At 48.9% G+C, this 19,711-nt stretch overlaps 7 protein-coding genes across 7 annotated transcripts, besides 3 other annotated features; 5 read left to right on the top strand and 2 right to left on the bottom strand.

The window, feature by feature from the left end:
* Positions 1 to 513: 513 nt before the first annotated feature.
* FPSE_09054 (uncharacterized protein) lies at positions 514 to 1,356 on the top strand (the record flags this gene model as incomplete). The annotated part of the gene is made up of 4 exons (XM_009262171.1): positions 514 to 666; positions 720 to 792; positions 839 to 1,173; positions 1,228 to 1,356. 4 exons carry the CDS (start codon positions 514 to 516, stop codon positions 1,354 to 1,356), a joined length of 690 nt encoding a protein of 229 aa, XP_009260446.1.
* A 1,900-nt stretch (positions 1,357 to 3,256) lies between these two features.
* Positions 3,257 to 4,222, top strand: FPSE_09055 (uncharacterized protein; the record flags this gene model as incomplete). The annotated part of the gene is made up of 5 exons (XM_009262172.1): positions 3,257 to 3,319; positions 3,473 to 3,565; positions 3,619 to 3,772; positions 3,828 to 4,033; positions 4,088 to 4,222. The coding sequence occupies 5 exons, from the start codon at positions 3,257 to 3,259 to the stop codon at positions 4,220 to 4,222; spliced, it is 651 nt and encodes a 216-aa protein (XP_009260447.1).
* Positions 4,223 to 6,111: 1,889 nt separating this feature from the next.
* Positions 6,112 to 6,141: a microsatellite.
* Positions 6,142 to 6,408: 267 nt separating this feature from the next.
* Positions 6,409 to 6,428: a microsatellite.
* Positions 6,429 to 7,666: 1,238 nt separating this feature from the next.
* Positions 7,667 to 7,716: a repeat region.
* Positions 7,717 to 7,940: 224 nt separating this feature from the next.
* FPSE_09056 (uncharacterized protein) lies at positions 7,941 to 9,960 on the top strand (the record flags this gene model as incomplete). The annotated part of the gene is made up of 4 exons (XM_009262173.1): positions 7,941 to 8,128; positions 8,220 to 8,331; positions 8,453 to 8,931; positions 8,982 to 9,960. The coding sequence occupies 4 exons, from the start codon at positions 7,941 to 7,943 to the stop codon at positions 9,958 to 9,960; spliced, it is 1,758 nt and encodes a 585-aa protein (XP_009260448.1).
* Positions 9,961 to 11,051: 1,091 nt separating this feature from the next.
* Positions 11,052 to 13,514, bottom strand: FPSE_09057 (uncharacterized protein; the record flags this gene model as incomplete). Its single annotated transcript, XM_009262174.1, has 1 exon — positions 11,052 to 13,514. One exon carries the CDS (start codon positions 13,512 to 13,514, stop codon positions 11,052 to 11,054), a length of 2,463 nt encoding a protein of 820 aa, XP_009260449.1.
* A 259-nt stretch (positions 13,515 to 13,773) lies between these two features.
* FPSE_09058 (uncharacterized protein) lies at positions 13,774 to 14,988 on the top strand (the record flags this gene model as incomplete). Its single annotated transcript, XM_009262175.1, has 1 exon — positions 13,774 to 14,988. The coding sequence occupies one exon, from the start codon at positions 13,774 to 13,776 to the stop codon at positions 14,986 to 14,988; it is 1,215 nt and encodes a 404-aa protein (XP_009260450.1).
* A 291-nt stretch (positions 14,989 to 15,279) lies between these two features.
* On the bottom strand, positions 15,280 to 16,424 carry FPSE_09059 (uncharacterized protein; the record flags this gene model as incomplete). The annotated part of the gene is made up of 2 exons (XM_009262176.1): positions 15,280 to 16,072; positions 16,144 to 16,424. 2 exons carry the CDS (start codon positions 16,422 to 16,424, stop codon positions 15,280 to 15,282), a joined length of 1,074 nt encoding a protein of 357 aa, XP_009260451.1.
* A 565-nt stretch (positions 16,425 to 16,989) lies between these two features.
* Positions 16,990 to 18,594, top strand: FPSE_09060 (uncharacterized protein; the record flags this gene model as incomplete). Its single annotated transcript, XM_009262177.1, has 2 exons — positions 16,990 to 17,385; positions 17,455 to 18,594. The coding sequence occupies 2 exons, from the start codon at positions 16,990 to 16,992 to the stop codon at positions 18,592 to 18,594; spliced, it is 1,536 nt and encodes a 511-aa protein (XP_009260452.1).
* Between the last annotated feature and the right edge of the window lie 1,117 nt (positions 18,595 to 19,711).

The raw sequence follows: 19,711 nt of genomic DNA on the forward strand, positions 1-19,711 counted from the left end.
GAGGCCCTTCGACATAGAATACTTAGTGATGCTTGCTCAGGAAATGAAATAGTTTATTCTATATGCCTCTTTAGATCTAGACTTAGAACATTTATTTAGTATACTTACAGTTTGTTTCTCGAGTTTTCCACCGCTCTAAGAAAGCCAGTTGCTTGTAGGTAGCACATGGATCACTTATAGCGGGTGGTCGCACTGAAGAGTCCTGAAAGCTCTCCCAGGTGGGTAGGTAGCAAAATAATAGAGACTTAAAGCAATCCAGACGAAATTATTAGGCTACTCTTAGGCTACATGAACACTAAGAGTGATCTAACATTTATATTGACCACTAAATCGTATCGGCCTTTATGCAAACCGCCTGTGTCTACCTCTACCCAGCACAACCTAACTCCGTCTAAGGCACGTCACTCATAGCAGCCTGCTGTGAAACAAAGATCACATTCGACTCTTCTACTCATATCCGGCAACGCAGCACTTCTCACTTTAATATTTTCTTCTCTTCTCAGACCTTTCGAGATGGAAAATCTTCACGCTCCGACTGTACCCTCCGGGGAAACCACTGCCTCTGTCACTAATGGCGATGCGGGGCATCTGAGCTTTGCTGAATTGCAGCGAAAGAAAGACGATGTTGAGGCCGAACTCAAGGCTCTTGGAGGCGTTCTTGATTCGGTATTTACAAACTACTCCATGGCACATATTTTACTATGCTGATACAATTATAGCATGGAGTAGATATGAATACTTCCCTGCTGACGAGTGATGGATTCCCTCGCGCGGACATCGATGTTGCCCAAAGTATTACTCTTGATAGACACTTCTGCTCGCCCACTAACACATTTAGTCCGAACTACAAGAGCTCGCATTATTCGTCTACGAAACGACTATAAGGCTTTGATGGCTCGTATTGAGAAGTACCTTCACGACCACTTCGCCAGTCTTGACGAGAACGATGTAGTACCGGTTGCCGGTCAACGCAACTCTCAATCGGTCTTGCCAGACTCTGTTTCTGCACCTTTGGATCCCCCTTTCGCGAAAGTCAACACTGTAGCTCTAGGAGGCCCTGCAGAGAGTGCTGGTCTGAAATCTGGAGATGAGATCCGTAACTTTGGCTATGTCAATCGGGCCAATCACGACAATCTGAGGAAGGTTATAGAATGCGTGCAGGGTAACGAAGGAGTGAGTTGTGGTTCAGTGACGATCAATGAAATCAAGTCAGCTAACATCACATAGAGCAACGTTTTCATCAGAGTGTCACGAGCAGATGGTGTGGCCGAACGACAGGAGTTACGATTGACTCTGACACCCAGAAAGGATTGGGGTGGTCGTGGCATGTTGGGCTGTCATATTCTTCCCCTATAATTTCGAAGGGTGATCAGGCCATGGCCACATCATGCATCATGGCAGGTCATACAGGATCATGTGTAACAGCAACACAGCAAGAACAGCCGCCGTGGCAAAAGCCTTATCCGACTTACAGTGTAGAGAGGAGGTCCTCAATCAAAATTTGGTGATTAGAATTATACTCCCTTGACGAAACGAAATTACAAGCAGGAAATGAAACCTTGCCTCTTCATTGGAGGACTTATACCGATTGTCCTACTTTCGTTCCGTGCTGATTCCAACTTACTGTGCCAATGTATCCAGTATGAGTGCTCGTCTGAGGGGTCGAATGCTTTAGTTCAGTCCTTTATGTCATTCGACCCGCCATTTGGCTATTTATTTTATATGAGTTGTTAGCTGGTATCTTCTTTCACTGTAGTGCCAAGCTGTAGGCAGCACCCTCAAGATGGGAGGCATGCAGTTCGAAATTGGCCATTTGAGGAACATTCAGCCCAAGCAAGATCGGATATTTCGAACCTCATGTCTGCTGACTAAAGTAGGTAGATTGGGCACGTTATCCTGTAGCCAACAGGCAGGCATGTCAACATTCAATAACTGGTGCAAACTCGGGTGAGATGGCCTCATGGTATCAGAAGAGTAAGCAACTGGAGGCAGAAGAGACGAAATCAGTAAGTCCGTTTATGCGATTCAGATAAGACTTTTAGGCTATTACCTTTATACCCGAAAGCCTGGGGGTTAACTTGTCTACTGTCCACTTGATAGGATAGTTACAAAGCATTTATAAAATTGTCTAGGCAACTGTTGAGACATTTGCGGACTTGGCGTGATGTATCATGAGAGCCTGAGACAACGATATATCCAGAAAAACATGCATGTGTCGATGACTAATAAGTAAACACCCAACAAAACTTAATAATTAGGCACAGTCGAGTTCCAGCTGGTGATATTCTCCAATGAAAGCTCAAGGTTCATCGGACGGCAATGGTTACCTAGAGCCACCTAGGGGTTGTCTGGTCATGCTGAATAACCCTTTTGATACAAGCAAGATAGGCAAGGCAGCTCGCCCGATCCACGATCTCGGGTGGCAGCATGGTACATGCCTATGTAACAAAGCTAGTGAGTTATAGAAAAGTTGGCCTCTGAGCTTCAGGGTGCATAAATAAACAAAAATAAACAAGGTAAAAGTCTAGTCTAAATAGCATAAACTGACTTAGCAATTTCGTCTCTTATATTTCCAGTGACCAAGTTTTCTGATGCCTCTGGGATTACCTGGGTGAAGAAAAATGATGGACAAAGAAGCAGGGCCAGGCATGACTTGGTACTAGACAGCGCGACGCACAGCCAGCGGAGCAAAGACTACTAACGAACAGACCGGGAAAGACGTAGAGGACCAAAAAAAAGTCAACGGTGCCCAATGACAAGAGCGGAATCTCGGGCTCAGAGCGGTGACGGTGTCGGGCTGATGATGGCAGTCCTTGGTTAATGAGTGGATCACTGGCAGCCAGCATGAGAATGCGACGTACTGAATGGCCGGCATCACGTGCAGCCTACCCACCAAGAGGTAGGTAGGGGCGACTGAATTTTTCGCTTGAGGTCCTTCCCTGCCCAAAAGTCCCCCGCCGCCTCTCAAAACATCCTTCAGGTTGACCTCTTGAAAGTTCGTCAATCAAGATACCCACCATCAAGCAACGCTTTTTTCCAGGTATTTAGGATCCAGTCCCCCTCGCCGCTGCTTCACCTCGACGTCCATCCATCTCACCTGATACCCCATCATCCTATCTCACCGTATTCGAACCGAGCCCTCTTGCGCTCTTGCCGACCGCTCGCTCAACAGAAGCTAACCCAGGCCTCTCTCAGCACCCCGCTTGTTTACGTCTTTCGCGCCTGTCGCTACAACACCACAGACACAACCATCAAAATGGCTGAGCAGCAGACCCCTACCTTCAAGCTCGTGCTTGTCGGTGACGGTGGTACCGGAAAGGTGTGTAGGATCCCATGACGCAACATCCTCTTTTGCGATTTTTCTTCGACGACCGCCGAGCTCTACTCCGCCAAGTTGAACCGAATCTCGAGAGACATGGAGCGACCGCCCATCAAAAACTGCAGCACCGACTGACATTTTGTTTTACGATAGACCACCTTCGTCAAGCGCCACTTGACTGGTGAGTTCGAGAAGAAGTACATGGCCACCCTCGGTGTCGAGGTTCACCCTCTTGGCTTCACCACCGTAAGTCTTGCGACCCCACGTTGGCCTATGCGGGGTACTAATTTAAATCAAAGAACTTCGGTCAGATCCAGTTCGATGTCTGGGATACCGCCGGTCAGGAGAAGTTCGGTGGTCTCCGTGACGGTTACTACATTAACGGCCAGTGCGGTATCATCATGTTCGATGTTACCTCCCGTATCACCTACAAGAACGTCCCCAACTGGCACCGTAAGTTGCACCCCGCCATGATATCATCAAACCCGCGATTAACAACTCCATACAGGTGATCTCGTCCGAGTTTGCGAGAACATCCCCATTGTTCTCTGTGGTAACAAGGTCGATGTCAAGGAGCGCAAGGTCAAGGCCAAGACCATCACTTTCCACCGAAAGAAGAACCTCCAGTACTACGATATCTCCGCCAAGTCCAACTACAACTTCGAGAAGCCCTTCCTCTGGCTCGCCCGCAAGCTTGTCGGCAACCCTCAGCTTGTAAGATGATTTCTCTTTGTCTATTCGAATTCGGAATACTAATCAGTTCAACAGGAGTTCGTTGCTGCTCCCGCTTTGGCTCCCCCCACTGCCCAGGTCGACGAGAAGCTCCTGGAAGAGTACCGCAAGGAGATGGACGAGGCCGCCGCCATGCCTCTGCCTGGTGAGCTTTCCGACGACGATCTGTAAATGACTCGTGCGTTCATGGAAAAACTTCGTTGAGGAGGATGCTGCCAAGTGTCCAAGGAACGGTGCATTGGGCAGTGTTTGAGGATGGCACATAGGCAGCCGGAACGACCATTTATGAGTACAGGACGGAAGTCCTGGAGTTTACAGCAGCGTGATTATGGGGCGGCACAAAAAGACTGGCCGCCACGCCTCTCTTTGGGGGTTACAAGGGACGGTGCACTGCAAAGAGCAGTGTCTTATTTAGTTTAGCTAGACTTCCTCCACCAAAACAATAAACAGGGCCAAGTTTGCGTGGCTTGGCTAAGACAGCAAACTTTGACCCTTTGATGGATGTATCGTGTTTTTCCATCGATGTGATGTATTATATGTACTATGTATATTGGTGATATAAGACAACGGCCAGGATAGTAGTGTTTCTGTGATCAAAGCCAAGGGAGATGCACACATACACATGAGATTGGTCCGAAGATGAACACATAATATTGTCTGTGTAGTGAGTGGCATCTAAGCCAATGTTGCCAGGGGTGTTCACGTTGCAGCCACCTCGACTATGTAGTAGGTATGTAACATAAAAGCTGGCCTCCGAACTCTTAGGTTACAAAAATAAATAACCTAAAAAGCGTTAGTCTAAGTAGTATAAGTTGACCCACTGATGTCGTCTCTTGTGCGTCCAGTGGCCAATTTTTCTGATACCTTGAGGCTCGACTCCCAACAAAGCGTTGTGCTACCCTGGCCTCCCGAATACACTGATTTGGTATGTTGCAGGTAACACAATAAGATAGGTTCAATTGTCATCTTTGATTCGACAACTGTCATGGCGATCAAATGCATTCTGCCGGTCTCTTCTGCGGCGGCCAGAAGGGCAAGGGCAGCCATTCTGCAGCCTGCACCTGGTTTGCAAACGAATGAAAAAAAGAAAGAAAAAAGTTTATCTCGGGAAGGGTGCATATATGTATACGTATCTACTACAGGAGATATGATAGAATGGCAGCAGCAAGCATAGTATGCAGTTGTATGACGGGGAATCTGGCCAGATCCTTTTGCAGATAGTTATGCAAAATCAGGCCAATTCGTGGGTTTGGATATCAAGAGCCTTCTAAGACAAGCAGATAAAGTTATGCTGCTAGTGCTTGACTTGTATTTCTATAATTATGATAACACATCTATCGAGATTTTACATTCGATCTGTATCTTATCGAACTCAGGGGTCGCCCGGGATTCTAATGACTTGGCGCTGAAGACATTCACAAGCCAGGCTCGTGGGAGGGCAACCAATGTACAGGTGCAAATGAGTGTAGAATGTGTGGTGTATCACTTGCCAAAGGTTGTGTTTACAAGACCGCTCTGAGATGGTCACGCCGGGTGTCGCGAGACTCTAACGTTATTGTGCAAATGTGATTAGGCAGCTGATATCAAGAATGATGTTCCCTCTCTGCTCCGGGGCAAGGGGTATGAACATGACATGGGTTATAGATGTTTCTTAGACTGGGACCTCATTAACCTTTAGGTTGGTAGTCGTAGTGAACCTACGTTTTGGTATTTTTATCGCAACCGAGATGATCGTATAAAATAGACCAATGAGTTTGAGAGTTGTTTATTTTGGTCGCAGCATCACATGGTTTCATCATATAGATAGTTTCGTTAGTAATCGGGTTTAAAGTCGAGACGGCAGAACAGTAGACTAGGTTTTGACGATCATGCCTTAGTGGTTTGACAATCTACATGGATAAGGGTGTCGTCCTCCACTTTGTGCATGCAAAGCGCGTTCGTTGTCAATAAGGAAAAAGAAAGACATTTCCAGCTGTTGTTTCTTGTTGATGTAGCAGCCCATACATAAATACGTGAGACGCGCTTTTTGAGGACCCATCAAAACAAGATACAAACATGGCATGGATGGATGGATGGATGGATGGATGGATCCATAACTTATACGAGACTGGACGTGCAGACGAATAGGATTCCAGGTGTTGTGAAAAGGAAAGAAAAAAGAACAATAAATGAATTCGAAGATATTTTAATCTCGATAATCTAGTCCGGAACACGGACTTTGGTAGGAATGACACTTAAAGGACTGCGCACCGGGATCCGTGCTCATGGGAGATGGACTTTAAAAGAGAGAGAGCGAGATTAGATAGGCTTGGCGGTTTATTTATTTGTTTAGGTAAAATAAAGTGGCTATTAAAAACACTGAACTGAACTGAACTGAGATGGATGGATGGATCATGGATGGCGGACATGACACCCCTGCGTATCTGTACTGGCGCATGCAGCCACTTAATGAAACAGGGGTGTCAATTGACCACAAGATGGTCCCCAGGATCGCTAACACCGTTTGTTAATTGACTAGATACGTCCTAAGCGTGGGGCAAAGGCGGTAGGAGATGATATTTGAGAAACAAGGGAATGGAGCAAGATTTGAGTAAACCATGTAGGTATCTAGCTAGACTATGCTGTGCGGTGCTGTTTTGTCTCTTCACAGTTGGCCAGTAGTCTGATCAACTGGAAGAAACTGGAATGAAAAGCTTGCCCCGAGCTAGATTGTGGCCGAATTCTTCTGCATGCATGGTTTATGCACCTGGTTGTCTAGCCGCATATACAGTAGAACCGTCGAGCAAGTTTCTGCGAAAAACTCTTTCAACGCTCTATCTGTCCCCCCTGGGCAGTGACGCATTGCATGTCAGGACAAACATTTAACAAATTGACCATGCTATGAAACATATTAAAATAGAGTTATGCCTAGTTGGTTAGTATGGCATTCAACGCGTTTGTGATGATTTGCTTCTACCCAAAAGTTACTAACACACTGTAGCGCGTCTTTTGTTATCCAATACTGTTGCGGGGATGCAAAAACGAAAGGGGGAAAACATTGTCATGCATCCATCCATAGATGAATTGTAGGGGACCCGTCAGCGTTTTCAGTGTCAGGCTAATATCATAGGTACATCGAGTCTCTCGAGCAAGACATTTTATATGAAAGCTTAAATGATCATGGAACCAAAAGTCAAGTCACGGTGAGACAACGCGCTGGTCAACTGGGGATCAATACCGCGTTTTCGGATAATACGCCATCCATTAAAATAAAAGAACAAGGCGGGAAAGCTAGAGCTGCCTACTAGGTAATCTCCAAAGACGTAATCTAGTAGATCTGAAAGTCGGTAGAGGAGGTTGGTTTGGGCTCGTAGCGTTTTTTTTTTGTTGTTTACTGGGATTTTACCCTGCCAGTGCTAGCAGGTGCCACGAACAGGGGGGCGCGTTTACAAGGTTTACGCGGAGGCACAAGCGCCCAAGACAAATGGGGGACCCAGGAGGGGAAGTGCAGCGCAAGGGCCTTGGAAAGGAACTGAAGGGACGATACCTTCCTAGGCTGGGTCGCCTCGTTTTAGAAGCACGCCCTAACTACACGTCGCTCCTCTCCATCTCGACTCTACTCAAACTCAACGACAACCTCGTTTTGTTCTTCTTCTTTCTCTCCTTCACTTCTCCATCTTCTTCTTATCGCCCAGACCTCTAAGGCTCCCACTAACCAAACTCTTTTTTTTTCTATTATATTCTTCTGTACAGTATAGCTGTTTACTCTGTTGCTAATATCGTGATCCTTCCTCCTCCCGCGAGACAAACGACCACCAGACAAATCGCCTCGCCAGTTCTTCATCCAGTAATGTGTCTGCACCATCATCAATAAGGCCATCTCCATCACCCTCCCCTCCTATCCGCAATCATGGCCGTCCCCAACAACAAATCCTTCGTCGCCGCTACCCCCGACAGACACGCTGCATCGGCCCCGAGTCAACACGATATCGCCGTCACGCCCCAGAGCCTCCCTCCTCTGGCAGATGCCACTGGCAATTCAAGCATGTCCGCACCCGATTCCGAGAAACATCCCAAGGGAAAGAGAAAACGCACGGTGTATGTTTCACGTCATGGTCAACTTGATTTTCACGGTGGACAAATGCTATCTAAGGAGCTGAGCTAATTTTGTTTCGATTGCGTCGTGCAGGGCCAAGGACAAAATGATTCTCGAAGAGGCGTACAGCAGCAATCCCAAACCCGACAAGCAAGCGCGCCTGGATATCGTCCAGCGCGTGTCATTGAACGAAAAAGAAGTCCAGGTATGACAATCCCAATCAACGGTCGACGTTGGAAACTCTATGCTCTCCCGCGCTGGCTCTTTACGCGTTTTGCGAAATTGATTTTTTGGAACCACGAAATTGACATCATCCTCTCCTTCAGATTTGGTTCCAGAACCGAAGACAAAACGACCGCCGCAAGGCACGTCCCCTATCACCACAAGAGGTTGCCGCTCTCCAATTTGGAGGCATGAACGTGATACCGTCCGATCCTATCGTCAACACCACTACGCCTAGCAGGTCAGAAAAGGCATTCCCAGTAACCGATCCTACTGGATCTCGATATGCGGATCATATCTCTGCACCTCGACCTTTCGACCAGACTCCCTCCATGCCACGAACTCATTCAGATCTCTTAAATAGCACCCCGGTTTCCATCCCCCGGGACCGCGATTATCGCTTCCCCGATGTCACTCCCAACCGTATCGATCCTACTCTCTCCCACAGTGCTCACGGTGCTTCCCATTCTTTGTCCAGCTCCATCTCTAGTAACGTTGGCTATCTCGCCAACCGTTGGAACTCTGCGCCCAGTTCTTTCTCCACCCCACCCGCTATGAGCCGTAGCGGGGATGACTCCTTCAGGTATGTTATACTTGCTACAATTGTCCGCAACCATAGGCTGACCAACGCAGATATGACCATTTCCCTCCTTCCTCGTGCACGTCTGAAGGTTCCTCTTATCCACAGAGCCAGTCCAAGGTTCGCCTATCGATGTCCTTAGAAGGCAAGGCTGAGCTAGTCTCCAACCAAGGCTCTCCATCCCGTGAAATGCCTCCTCGACCATCTTCAACCACGCCAAGCCTGCCCCAGGTGCGGCAACGGAGCCTGCAGCGTAGCCATAGCGCGGTTCCATCGATCACTCTTCCTCCTATCACGGCGCTTACCAACAGCTTGCCTCCTCCTAGGTTTATGCGAGGTCGGTCTCGTAACGTGCACGCCTGGGAGTCCTGCGCGGATGCAGAGAATCGTGATGAGCTGACAGCCCAGGCCGAACACGAGTCGAACGGATCGGCGATTGCAGCTATCAATATTCTTCGGTCCCTGGGCGGAACTACCCAGCAGCCAAGCCCAGCTAAGCGCAATGCTCCCATGACGAAACCCCAGCAGCGGCCTCACCAGGCCAAGAAGGCTAGATTGGATTCCACTGGGTCAAGTATCTCACTACTGGGAACGGAACTGGAAGAACTTCGAAAGGCTGATAGGGAGTATGGCAAGGTAAAGGTTTCCATGTTGGTCTCTCCAACAGGCGGTGATTCAGACAAGGAGAACTTGAGCCCTGACGAGGATCATAGCTCCCCTGATCCTTTTCACCGTCGACCTCAGCCGCCTGCCCCTAAGCCCGTTGGCGAGAACCCTCGACGCATCGGTCGGGTTCTCCAGGAGCAGAAAAGCCCAAACCTACTCGCCAACCGCGCGAACACTGCCCCCGCTCGCCCCCGGTCCATTATAAAAGAAGGATTGGAGATTTTCGAGGACACAATGAAGTCAGCTATGCCCTCTAGAGAGAATGAGGTTGAGAAATTCATGCGGGGCTCGGTCAGCCCCAGCAAGAAGCCCGATATGGATTGCGTCGCTGGCCTTCTCTCACTCAGTCAAGGGGCCTGGAGGTAAATCAAATAAATAAAACAAAAGCTGCATGAAGAGTTTGTCGATTGTAAAAGCAAGGGGGATAACCGGATGACAGTTGTACGGTTTGCTTGGCTTATCTTGTGTTCTTTTCTTTCCAGAAACGGAGAAGAGAATGTGTCGTCCACTTGCATGGATTGTATGAGTCTGCGCCCCCAATATACGTACATATATATGTACGATGTTTGTTCATGTCCTGTTCAAGGGTGGCTGGGAACGGGTTTTGGTTTTGGGCGCCTGGGAACGGTGCTTGTAAATATGCTTTAACATTCAACCATTGCTGGCTTAGTGAAGCCGGTGGATAGCTCGGCTTCTTGGATGAATGGAAAAGAACAAGAGACACAGAATGTCTCGTAAACATCAAGAAATGACGCTGTCTATGTGAAATCAGAATGCACATAGGTATCGGGTGTTGTGCAGACATGATGCCTGCCTTGGTTACCTTGTGACATTGATCAGTAGCTGTTGATTGTTTGTTATGTCCTTACTTGTCTTGATGCAAGCAGGCAAGACACTAGAAACCTTTCTTGAAGTCCATCTGGGCTATATAAGCCCTTGCTTTTTCCAACCTCTAGGCTCTTTATTTTGTGTATCCTTAGCTTAGGTAGGTTAAGTTGTCTGCTCCCCCTAAGAGTGAGTCCAAGATAAACATGCGGCCTGGGAAAACAGCTTGGAGGCCATGAGATGAATGTCGTTGCTTTAAGGTGCCTACAATGAACCACCTCTACTTGATAATCCGGCATGTCATCCAAGACATGGGAGATCACCACCCCGAAAATATGAGAATAGGACTGAGAATTTGACAAGAGGGTATAAGTCACTGTGAATTGTGATAGAATACTGTTTGAAGTGATAACTTATACAAGCCTGGGGGCCGAGCGTTACTAATACACACCACAATGAACACTTCAAATGCGGCTTTCCATATCAGTTACTCCTTGAGATAACATTGTATCTCGTTATGATACAAGATTCCGGGCATTTCATGGCCCTTTCTATGCTAATATACATATTCCACTTTCGTCGGGAGATGGTTCGTGAGTTTCCAAGACCGCTCGTTATAATGCTCCCCTATCTTACTGTTTTACACTCTTTTTCAACAGATCGTACACTCCCATCTGCGCCGCCGCCTCTTTGAACAACTTTGACTTGTGAGCTTCGTCGCCCTCAGCAGGCCAGTACTGCCTCAGCAGGTAGTCGAACAGAGCTATAGCACGACGCTCGTTTTCGAGATTTGAGACACCACCATCGGCCGAAGCGGCAAGACTTTGATCGAGATCGCGCTTGGCGTTCACAAGACGGCGTCGATGGGTGGGGGAATCCCATGCTAACTTTGTCGTTTCAAGAACCATCTCGAGGACAAGCGTCTCGGGAGGGAGGAAGCGAAACCCCTCTCGAAGGGTCGTTAACGCAACGACGAGACCGACGTTATCCTTGATACGACGAAACGTGTGCAGGATCTTGCGAGCGATCTGCCCGTCCATACCGTCAGGCAGAAAGACGTGCTGGAACTTGATTGTCTCGGCAAACATAGATCGAGTTTGCTCGACCTGGCCAGCGACAGGACCAGCTGCGATGTGTAGTCGGTTGATAGAAAGGGTCTTCCACAGTGCGCTGAACGTAAAAGGATCAGGCTCGACGCCTTTCTCCACCACGAGCTTCTGATATAACTCCAGGGCTTCTTTGAACTGTCCTGCTTGAATATAGGATTCGAGGAGTTGGTTGATGACGAATGAGTCGGCCTTCATCTCCGCCTCGTGGAAGGCATCCCAGAGCGCGAGGATGCGACCGTGCAAATCTCGTAGACGATAGTTCTCTGCTAGCAGCGAGAAGGTCTCTAGCGTCGCTCGCGGTAGTGCTTGGGGATTTCTCTTGCCTGGAAGTCCATCTTGTGAATCCATGGCTTCTTTCCTGGCCTTGACAAATTCAATTCGAGTGTCAATCATGCCCCAAGCCATCTTATCCGCCTTCTCAAGATCCTCAACGCCTCCCGCGCGTTGCCATGCTGCAATAAGACCGTTCAGTTGAACAGGAGCCGGCTCGATGCCCTTCTGACCCATAAACTCTACAACACTGTGGGCTCCGTTCAGGTCGCCCGCACCAATCAGTCTCTTCAGCCACTTTCCAAAGAAGAACTTGTTTCCCACGACTGACGGCAGGCGTTTTTGCTGCTTCAAGTCGATCTTGCCATCGCTCATCATGTCAACGAAAGCGTATAAGCCGTTCTCGGTCTGGTGTGTAGTCAGGAAGTACGATATGACTTGGTCGTAGTCGGCGAGCTCCATGCGCTCACCCAGAAGTTCGCGCAGCTGGCGGTACGCTGCCCAAGCTTTCTCCTTGCCATCTTCCGTACCTAGCTCAGACCATGTCCGGATGATAGGCATCAGAATTCGAGGATCAGATTGGTTTTGGATCAGCTTGCCAATGGCGCGCTGCGCCTGGTCTAGATCTCCCGTACGACAGTACATTCTCACACCAAGCTCCCAAAACTCCTGAAATGTCTCAGCATTTTGGTCGCCCAGCGTGCCTATGCATCGTTTCCAGTTCTCGGTCGCCTTCGACTCCCATCCATCAACAAACGCAGCCTCGATCGTCAAAAGCTGCTGAGCAGGACTCAGAGTAACTTTGGCCTCGCTCATGTCGCGGGCAAGGAGTGCAATGTGTGAGAGGCGATGGATATTGACAGATTCATCTACTGAAAAGATCTTCCATAGCAAATTCCAAACTTCAAGCGGCACATGACTCCAACCTTGAGCAAGAGAGAGCCTAGTTGAGTGATAGTTTTTGTACACGCTTTGCACTGTCTTTGTTGAAAGCTTGATACCCCTGCGATAATTCCTGGCGGCTTGAGACAGAACGGTATTGAGACGAGAAATCTTCCTCCGTTGGTTGTTCGTCCACGGCTTTTCTGGAATTTGAGGGATTGTTACTCGAGAGCCAAGAGATCCAAGTCCAGGCAATCCTGGAAGTTCCGAATCCAATCTCTCCAGCATCTCCTTGGGTAAATCTGCACCCTCTTTGTCGATTTCCTCATCGATCGCAGCGGTATATGCATCCAATTTTGCAATAATTCTTTCCAGATCATCTGCTGACTTCATTCTATGCCATTCGTTGCCCAGTTGATCGACCACATCTTGGAAAGCCGCCTTTTCGTCTTTTCCGCCGATATCGTCCTTGATTTCCAAGAGAGCTTCTCTCAAGCCCGATGTATCCACTTCGTTCAGTGAGTCGTCAAAAGCTCCTTCGCCCGGAAGCTCTGTCCTCTTGTTGTCGTTTTGTTCGAAGAATCGCACGCTGAACGATTCTTTATCATCCTTGCCGGGGTTTCCAAGAGATTTTATTCGGTCAATGTACTGTTTGAGTTCGAATTTGGTGGGTTTCCGTTTTGCAGCATCATCGATCGAATGCTTCGCTATGGATTTGGTACTATATGCTGCTGACATTCGTGGTGTAGGTCGTTGTCGAATCGCCAGTCGACATGATCTGCATATTGACTCATTGCTTGTTCGTAGCTCTCGTAAAAGCGGTCGGCCCGCCATTCTCAATTTTCAATTCATAGGGCGCCAGTGTGAAGTTGAAGCTTGGAGGGACCGAACTGCGAACCTTTTTTAGTGGTTATCGATAAGATGTGCCTGTATATCTGCCACTTACAAAAGAATTTGGAGAGGAACAGCCCACCGCCTACCCTTTGCGTAAAGCAGCAACTTTTCTAGTGGCAGAAAATTAATTTTTGTCTGGACTTTGGCGACGAGCTGGAAATATTGCGACTCCAAAGATACCCAGCCAGACAGCAGCAAAATGTCGAATTCCGCGCCAGAGTTCCTCAAGTTCTCAGGACATCGGTCCTTTACGCAGCGTTTGGTTTTGTCGACGCTCACCGGTCGACCGATTCACATCGCCAAGATCCGAAGCTCGTCACCTACGAATCCTGGTCTCGCTCCTCATGAGATTTCCTTTTTGCGCCTTCTCGAGGCTGTCACCAATGGCAGTTCGATGCAGATCTCATACACTGGTACAACCATCACATATCACCCTGGTCTGATTACTGGAACTATCGCTGGTTTTGGTGCCTCGGATGGAGATGTCATCAACCACAACATATCTGTCAATAACACTCGCGGAGTCACCTACTTCCTAATGCCCCTGTGCTTGCTAGCACCCTTCTCTAAAGCGCACATGAACGTTCGATTTACAGGACCTGGTGTCATCACATCATCCACCGAGACTGGCGACATCTCAGTCGACTCATTCCGAACAGCTATTCTTCCTCTTTTCGGCCTCTACGGAATCCCTCCCGCACGTATAGAACTCAGAGTTCTTCAAAGATCCTGCGCTGGGCCTGGTGGAAAGGGTGGCGGTGGTTGCGTCGAGCTGCGATTCGCGAGTCAAGTGCGACTACCAAAGACTCTACATCTCAACCGAAGCCCCGGTCGGATAAAGCGCATCCGTGGTGTCGCATACTGCACGGGAGTGTCTGCTTCCAACAACGCTCGTATGATCCACTCAGCCCGTGAGGTCCTGAACCCTTTGGTGCCCGACATTCACATCGCTGCGCAGTACGACCAGGCACCCCTAGTTCCCACAGGAGACAAGGCAGGAAGCAAGAGGCGTCTCGGAATTGGATTTGGGCTGAGCTTGGTCGCCGAGTCAAGCGCTGTCGGTGTTCTCTACTCGGCAGATGTGGTTGTGCCGGCCCAGGGTGGTGTCGTTCCTGAGGACATTGGCAAGCAATGCGCCTACCAGCTGCTCGAAAACATTTCTCAAGGTGGTTGTGCTACACAGGTTTCGGCAAAGACCATGCTTATTCTTATGGCCATGGGCTCGGAGGATGTTGGCCGCCTCAGAATTGGTCGGGAGGTGCTTGGAAACGAGGAGATGGTTATTCTCGCGAGAGACCTGAGGACATTTGGCGCAAGCAGCTGGGGTTTGAGAGATGTTGGAGATGATACGAATGATATTATTGTTTCTGTTAAGGGTACTGGCGTTGGCAATGTTGGAAGAAAGATAGCGTAAAAGCCAAAAGTAATACATTTCTGTTCAAATGTCGCAAATCGAAGATTGTTGGCTGTTCTCCTTGGCCATGGGCCTCACTCAGGGTATCAGGAAAATTGGCCGCTGGAAGTATAAGAAACGAAATTAGTAGGCCAACTTGTGCTACTTAGACTATATTCTTTAGGCTATTTATTTTTGTATACTAGGACTCGAGGGGTCCTGTTGTGTGAAACTCTTCATTTGTGACTCTATGAACCTATCATAAAATATCGCTGGACCCTAATAAAAACAATGATTCAAACCTTTATGCTATTACTGTCTATCATTTTGAGCTGCTCGAGCTGGCACATTGAGGGTGGCCCGCCTCCTTGCTTCGATAGAAGCCATGGTTGCCCCGTAGCCAATTGTGCGTAGAGAATATGCGGCCGTTCTTTCTATATTCAACGCCGCATTATGGAGCGAGTGAAGAACATGATACTCGCCGATGATGCCATTCCCGGAACTCAACACGTCGGACAGATTCGATCTTGTGGGTTCATCGATAGACTGCTCTCTAGCAGATGATGGCTCCGACTCTCCCGAAGTCGAGTTGCCCTCTTCAGTTGTACTGACGCGATGTAGGGGCTGCAATTCAATGCCATCCTCCTCGTCGATTGGTAATGAGCCAGGCATGTCCCTGGATACCCCGCGTTCCTCAGCGTCCAAGTCTTCTATCGTGGGAGTCGCTTCCTGGGCCACGTCGGGCACCATGGGTCTGAAGGTCTTGAGAACCACTCTAAGTCTCTCTCTCTCAGTGTGTACCGTCAACATCAAACATTGAACGGCCAGTATCACGACATCTGCCAAAACATAGTAGATCCTAGAGGTTGGAGGCTTCTGACCTATAAAGTCAATGACTAAGCCGCCATGCATGTAGCCTCGGTGAAAGTCTGGCCCAACTGGTAACGAGACCAAAATATGTAGGAGTATGCAGATGATATTGGGGATGAGGACCAAGCAGACATGTATTGGACTCGCAGGCATTAGAAAAGGGAATGATTCGTCCTTTGGCGTGAGATATAAGTACTGGCCAACAGACCTGAGGATGAATCGAAACATTGAGCATCTAGAGAGAGGGAACTTGTAAGCACAGTCCAAGAAGTATATGGTTGTGATCAAGAGGGCAATCGGACGTACTCCATATAGTATAACGCACTTAACTCCGCAAAAACCAGGGTATCAAGACTCTTGAGCAAATGTGTGACAAACTCCAACTTCTTCGTTAGACCGGGATTGCGCTTCTTTCTATTCTTCTTCTTCTTGCGACGCTGAGACTGCGACTGAGCGCGAGCCCGGGTCGACCCCGACTGCTCGCGTGGTAGATTCCATGTGACGCGGCTGCTAGATGAGGTGTTGGCGGGCTCGGCCGGAGAAGCATCGTTCGGCGCCGTAGAGCTCGGCGAGGCATCATCGCTCATTCTCGGGTATCGTCATCTGCAACTGCATCTGCATTTGTAGAGCTAGTTCTGCATGAGCAGGGTGGCAGCTCAGGAGAAGCACGTGTGGATCATGGGCCTTTTCGCAAACGGCGAATAACTGAAGTACAAGCTCGAACGAGTGGTTTTGTATATATGGTTTGTAACAAGATGGATTCGATTGGCGCTATGTGAATTTGAAGCTTGGACTAACAAGACTCGAGTGAATGAAAGCGACTTGTTGAAGCATGTATGAGGCGACGTGAGCTGCCATGATAAGATTGCAGGGATTACATGTGTGACAGACAGGGACGTACCGGCAGCCACAATCCAGTCCGGATAAAGAAAGGTCCGAGCATGGCGGGACGGGCATAGGTGAACGGGCTTCAGCCTCAGGAGTGGTACGTACCAGTACCCCGCCATCGGCGTGCGGGCTGGGCTTTGGTGGGCGATGCAGCACTGCAACGGCCCAAATAATTTCTGCCCGCCGTGACTCAGACGAACAACCAAGGACAGGACAACAGAACAGAACCCACGACTTGGTTCGTATCTCTACAAGTCTGCAATCATGACGACCTCAAGCTCTGCCCCCTCTGGGGACCTCGCCTCTCAGATTCTCCAAGCCCTATCGGAAAAGACCCCGCTGCTCTCTTCAGAGGCGTTTCCTACAATTGCCTTCCAAGATATCAAGGCTTCTCTCGACCGTCTTGCTTCCCGATCTATGATTACATATGAGACAATTGACAAAGAGGAGGCTATTCTCGAACCAGAGGCGGAGCAGATTGCCGAGCATGGCAGTCACGAGGCGCGTGTTTTTGAAGCGCTGCGAAATGCTGTGGAGGGGTTGTCGATCCAGGATTTGGAGAAGGCCATTGGTGACAAGACTGTCACCAAGGTTGGACAGGGCAAGGCTTTCAAGGAGAAGTGGATTAAGAAGAGCAACGATGGCAAGCTTGTCGCTACTGTAAGTAGAATCCAAGACCTTTATGCTGTCTTGCCTGTGGACAAACGATGGACTAACAGGATATTATAGGCCGAGTCGATCGAAGATGTCACCCGAGCCCAGCTCCAAAAGATCAAGGAGACCCGAACCCACGAGCCCAAGATCCTGACCGACCTGCGAAAGCGAAAATTGATCAAGATGCAAAAGGTCATCAGCTTCAAGATCGAAAAGGGACCTAAATTTGCGCTGGAGATCACCAAGGAGGAAACCGACCTCACAGCCGACATGATTGCCTCTGGATCGTGGAAGTCCGCCAACTTCAAGCCCTACAACTTCAAGGCCCTCGGTGCCGACCAAAACGCTGGCGCTCTGCACCCTCTCAACAAGGTGCGACACGAGTTCCGATCTATCTTCTTCGAGATGGGTTTCGAGGAGATGCCCACCAACAAGTTCGTGGAGACTGGATTCTGGAACTTCGACGCCCTGTTCGTGCCCCAACAGCACCCTGCTCGTGATCTCCAGGACACTTTCTACATCTCCGACCCTGCTGTTGGTGATGCGCCGCGCTCTGAGGAGGGACAGAACACAGAGGAGTACTGGGAGAACATCAAGCAGGTCCACCAAGACGGCAAGTTTGGATCAATTGGTTACAGGTACCCCTGGTCAGCGGAGGAGACCAAGAGATTGGTGCTCCGAACCCACACTACTGCCATTTCAACAGCCATGCTTTACAAGCTAGCGGCACAGAAGGGACCTGACGGCCGCCCACCCCCTGCCCGATACTTCTCTATTGATCGTGTTTTCCGTAATGAGACAGTTGACGCTACCCATTTGGCTGAGTTCCACCAGGTTGAGGGTGTTATCGCTGACTACGACCTTACGCTTGGTGGATTGATGGAATTCATGGAGGCTTTCTTCGCCAAGATGGGCATCACCAACCTCAAGTTCAAGCCTGCCTACAACCCTTACACCGAGCCCAGTATGGAGATCTTCAGCTACCACGAGGGTCTGGGTAAGCTGGTTGAGATTGGAAACAGTGGTATGTTCCGACCTGAGATGTTGGAACCCATGGGTCTGCCCAAGGATATGCGAGTATTTGGTTGGGGTCTTTCACTGGAGCGACCAACCATGATCAAGTACAAGATTTCCAACATCCGAGAATTGTTGGGCCACAAGGTCGATCTCAACTTCATTGAGAGAAACCCTGCGGTGAGATTAGAGAAGGAGTAAGGAAACTCCGAGTCATTGATGTATATGCAAGATAAGGAAAAAAGAGAAAGAAAGATACGTATGACGCGTTTTGGTTTGATTAGAGGACGGCATCCAAGTTAGAGAGGACCTGGTGCAACCGGCACTGCAGTATCTATCATGACTAGACGAAATAAGATTAACAAAACAATCAAAACGGGTTACCTAGTTTCAAGCATGAATGAGCCTCGATCTGAGTCCAAGGCTAGATCTGGTCTGGATCTGGGATCTGACAATAGGGGTCCCTGGAAGAGATGATGACTGATGAGGAGGGACCCTGACTAGAGACGGGAATCGAGGTCTAAGATGGAGTCATGTCGTCAGTGAAGTTTTGTCTCAGAGACGGTGCCCCACTAGAACGGAAGCCATTTTTGTATTGAATTACGCACACGATTGATGGTTTTTTGGACCCTGCATCGAGACGGTTTAATTCGGCAGTTGTTTGTTGGTGGACGGAGAGCTTGATTCCTGTTCAACTGATTCGCTTGTATGTATGGAGATGGATGATATTTGGGACTGGGCAGTTGAATGGAGCATGGAGCTCTCGAGGCCCTTGGCTTCCCCGCTTTCGGCACCTTCCTTTGCTTTGAATGTCTGTAGCTCCACCTCCCGTCCAGAGTTGATCGGCCCCACGTCCCTTGAGCCCCGCCTCGCGTGTTGTCGACATCGCATCTCTCGAGACCTCGTCATGGAGATCCAAGAACGGCTTTTGACGTGCAAAGTATATCTCATCATCATCAGTTTAATTCCGGGTACGTACCTATCAGATGGGCTGTTTACAGGATCATCAGGCGAGAACACTGCAGTAAAGGCAATTGATCTCCTTGGCTTTTGCACAATGCAACGCTGCATGCATGTTAGCTATTTGTATATGTCGGATGCAGTTCAAAGATAGGTAGCAAAGTAAACGCCCGTGGCGTCCTTCCCCGCGTCAAGTTACTGGTGTTTATAATTCCCCTGCCAAGTTGAAAGGTGGTGTGACCTCTGTCACCTTTGCTTGGGCATTGACTTGACACCTTCTCCGCAGAGATCAGCGTCTTGGTGCCGATTCACAAGTCATGATGCTCACTGAACATCCTTCGCTTCGCTATATTCGCAA

The sequence above is a fragment of the Fusarium pseudograminearum genome, chromosome 1 (assembly GCF_000303195.2).
Source record: "Fusarium pseudograminearum CS3096 chromosome 1, whole genome shotgun sequence".
Taxonomy (NCBI): domain Eukaryota; kingdom Fungi; phylum Ascomycota; class Sordariomycetes; order Hypocreales; family Nectriaceae; genus Fusarium; species Fusarium pseudograminearum.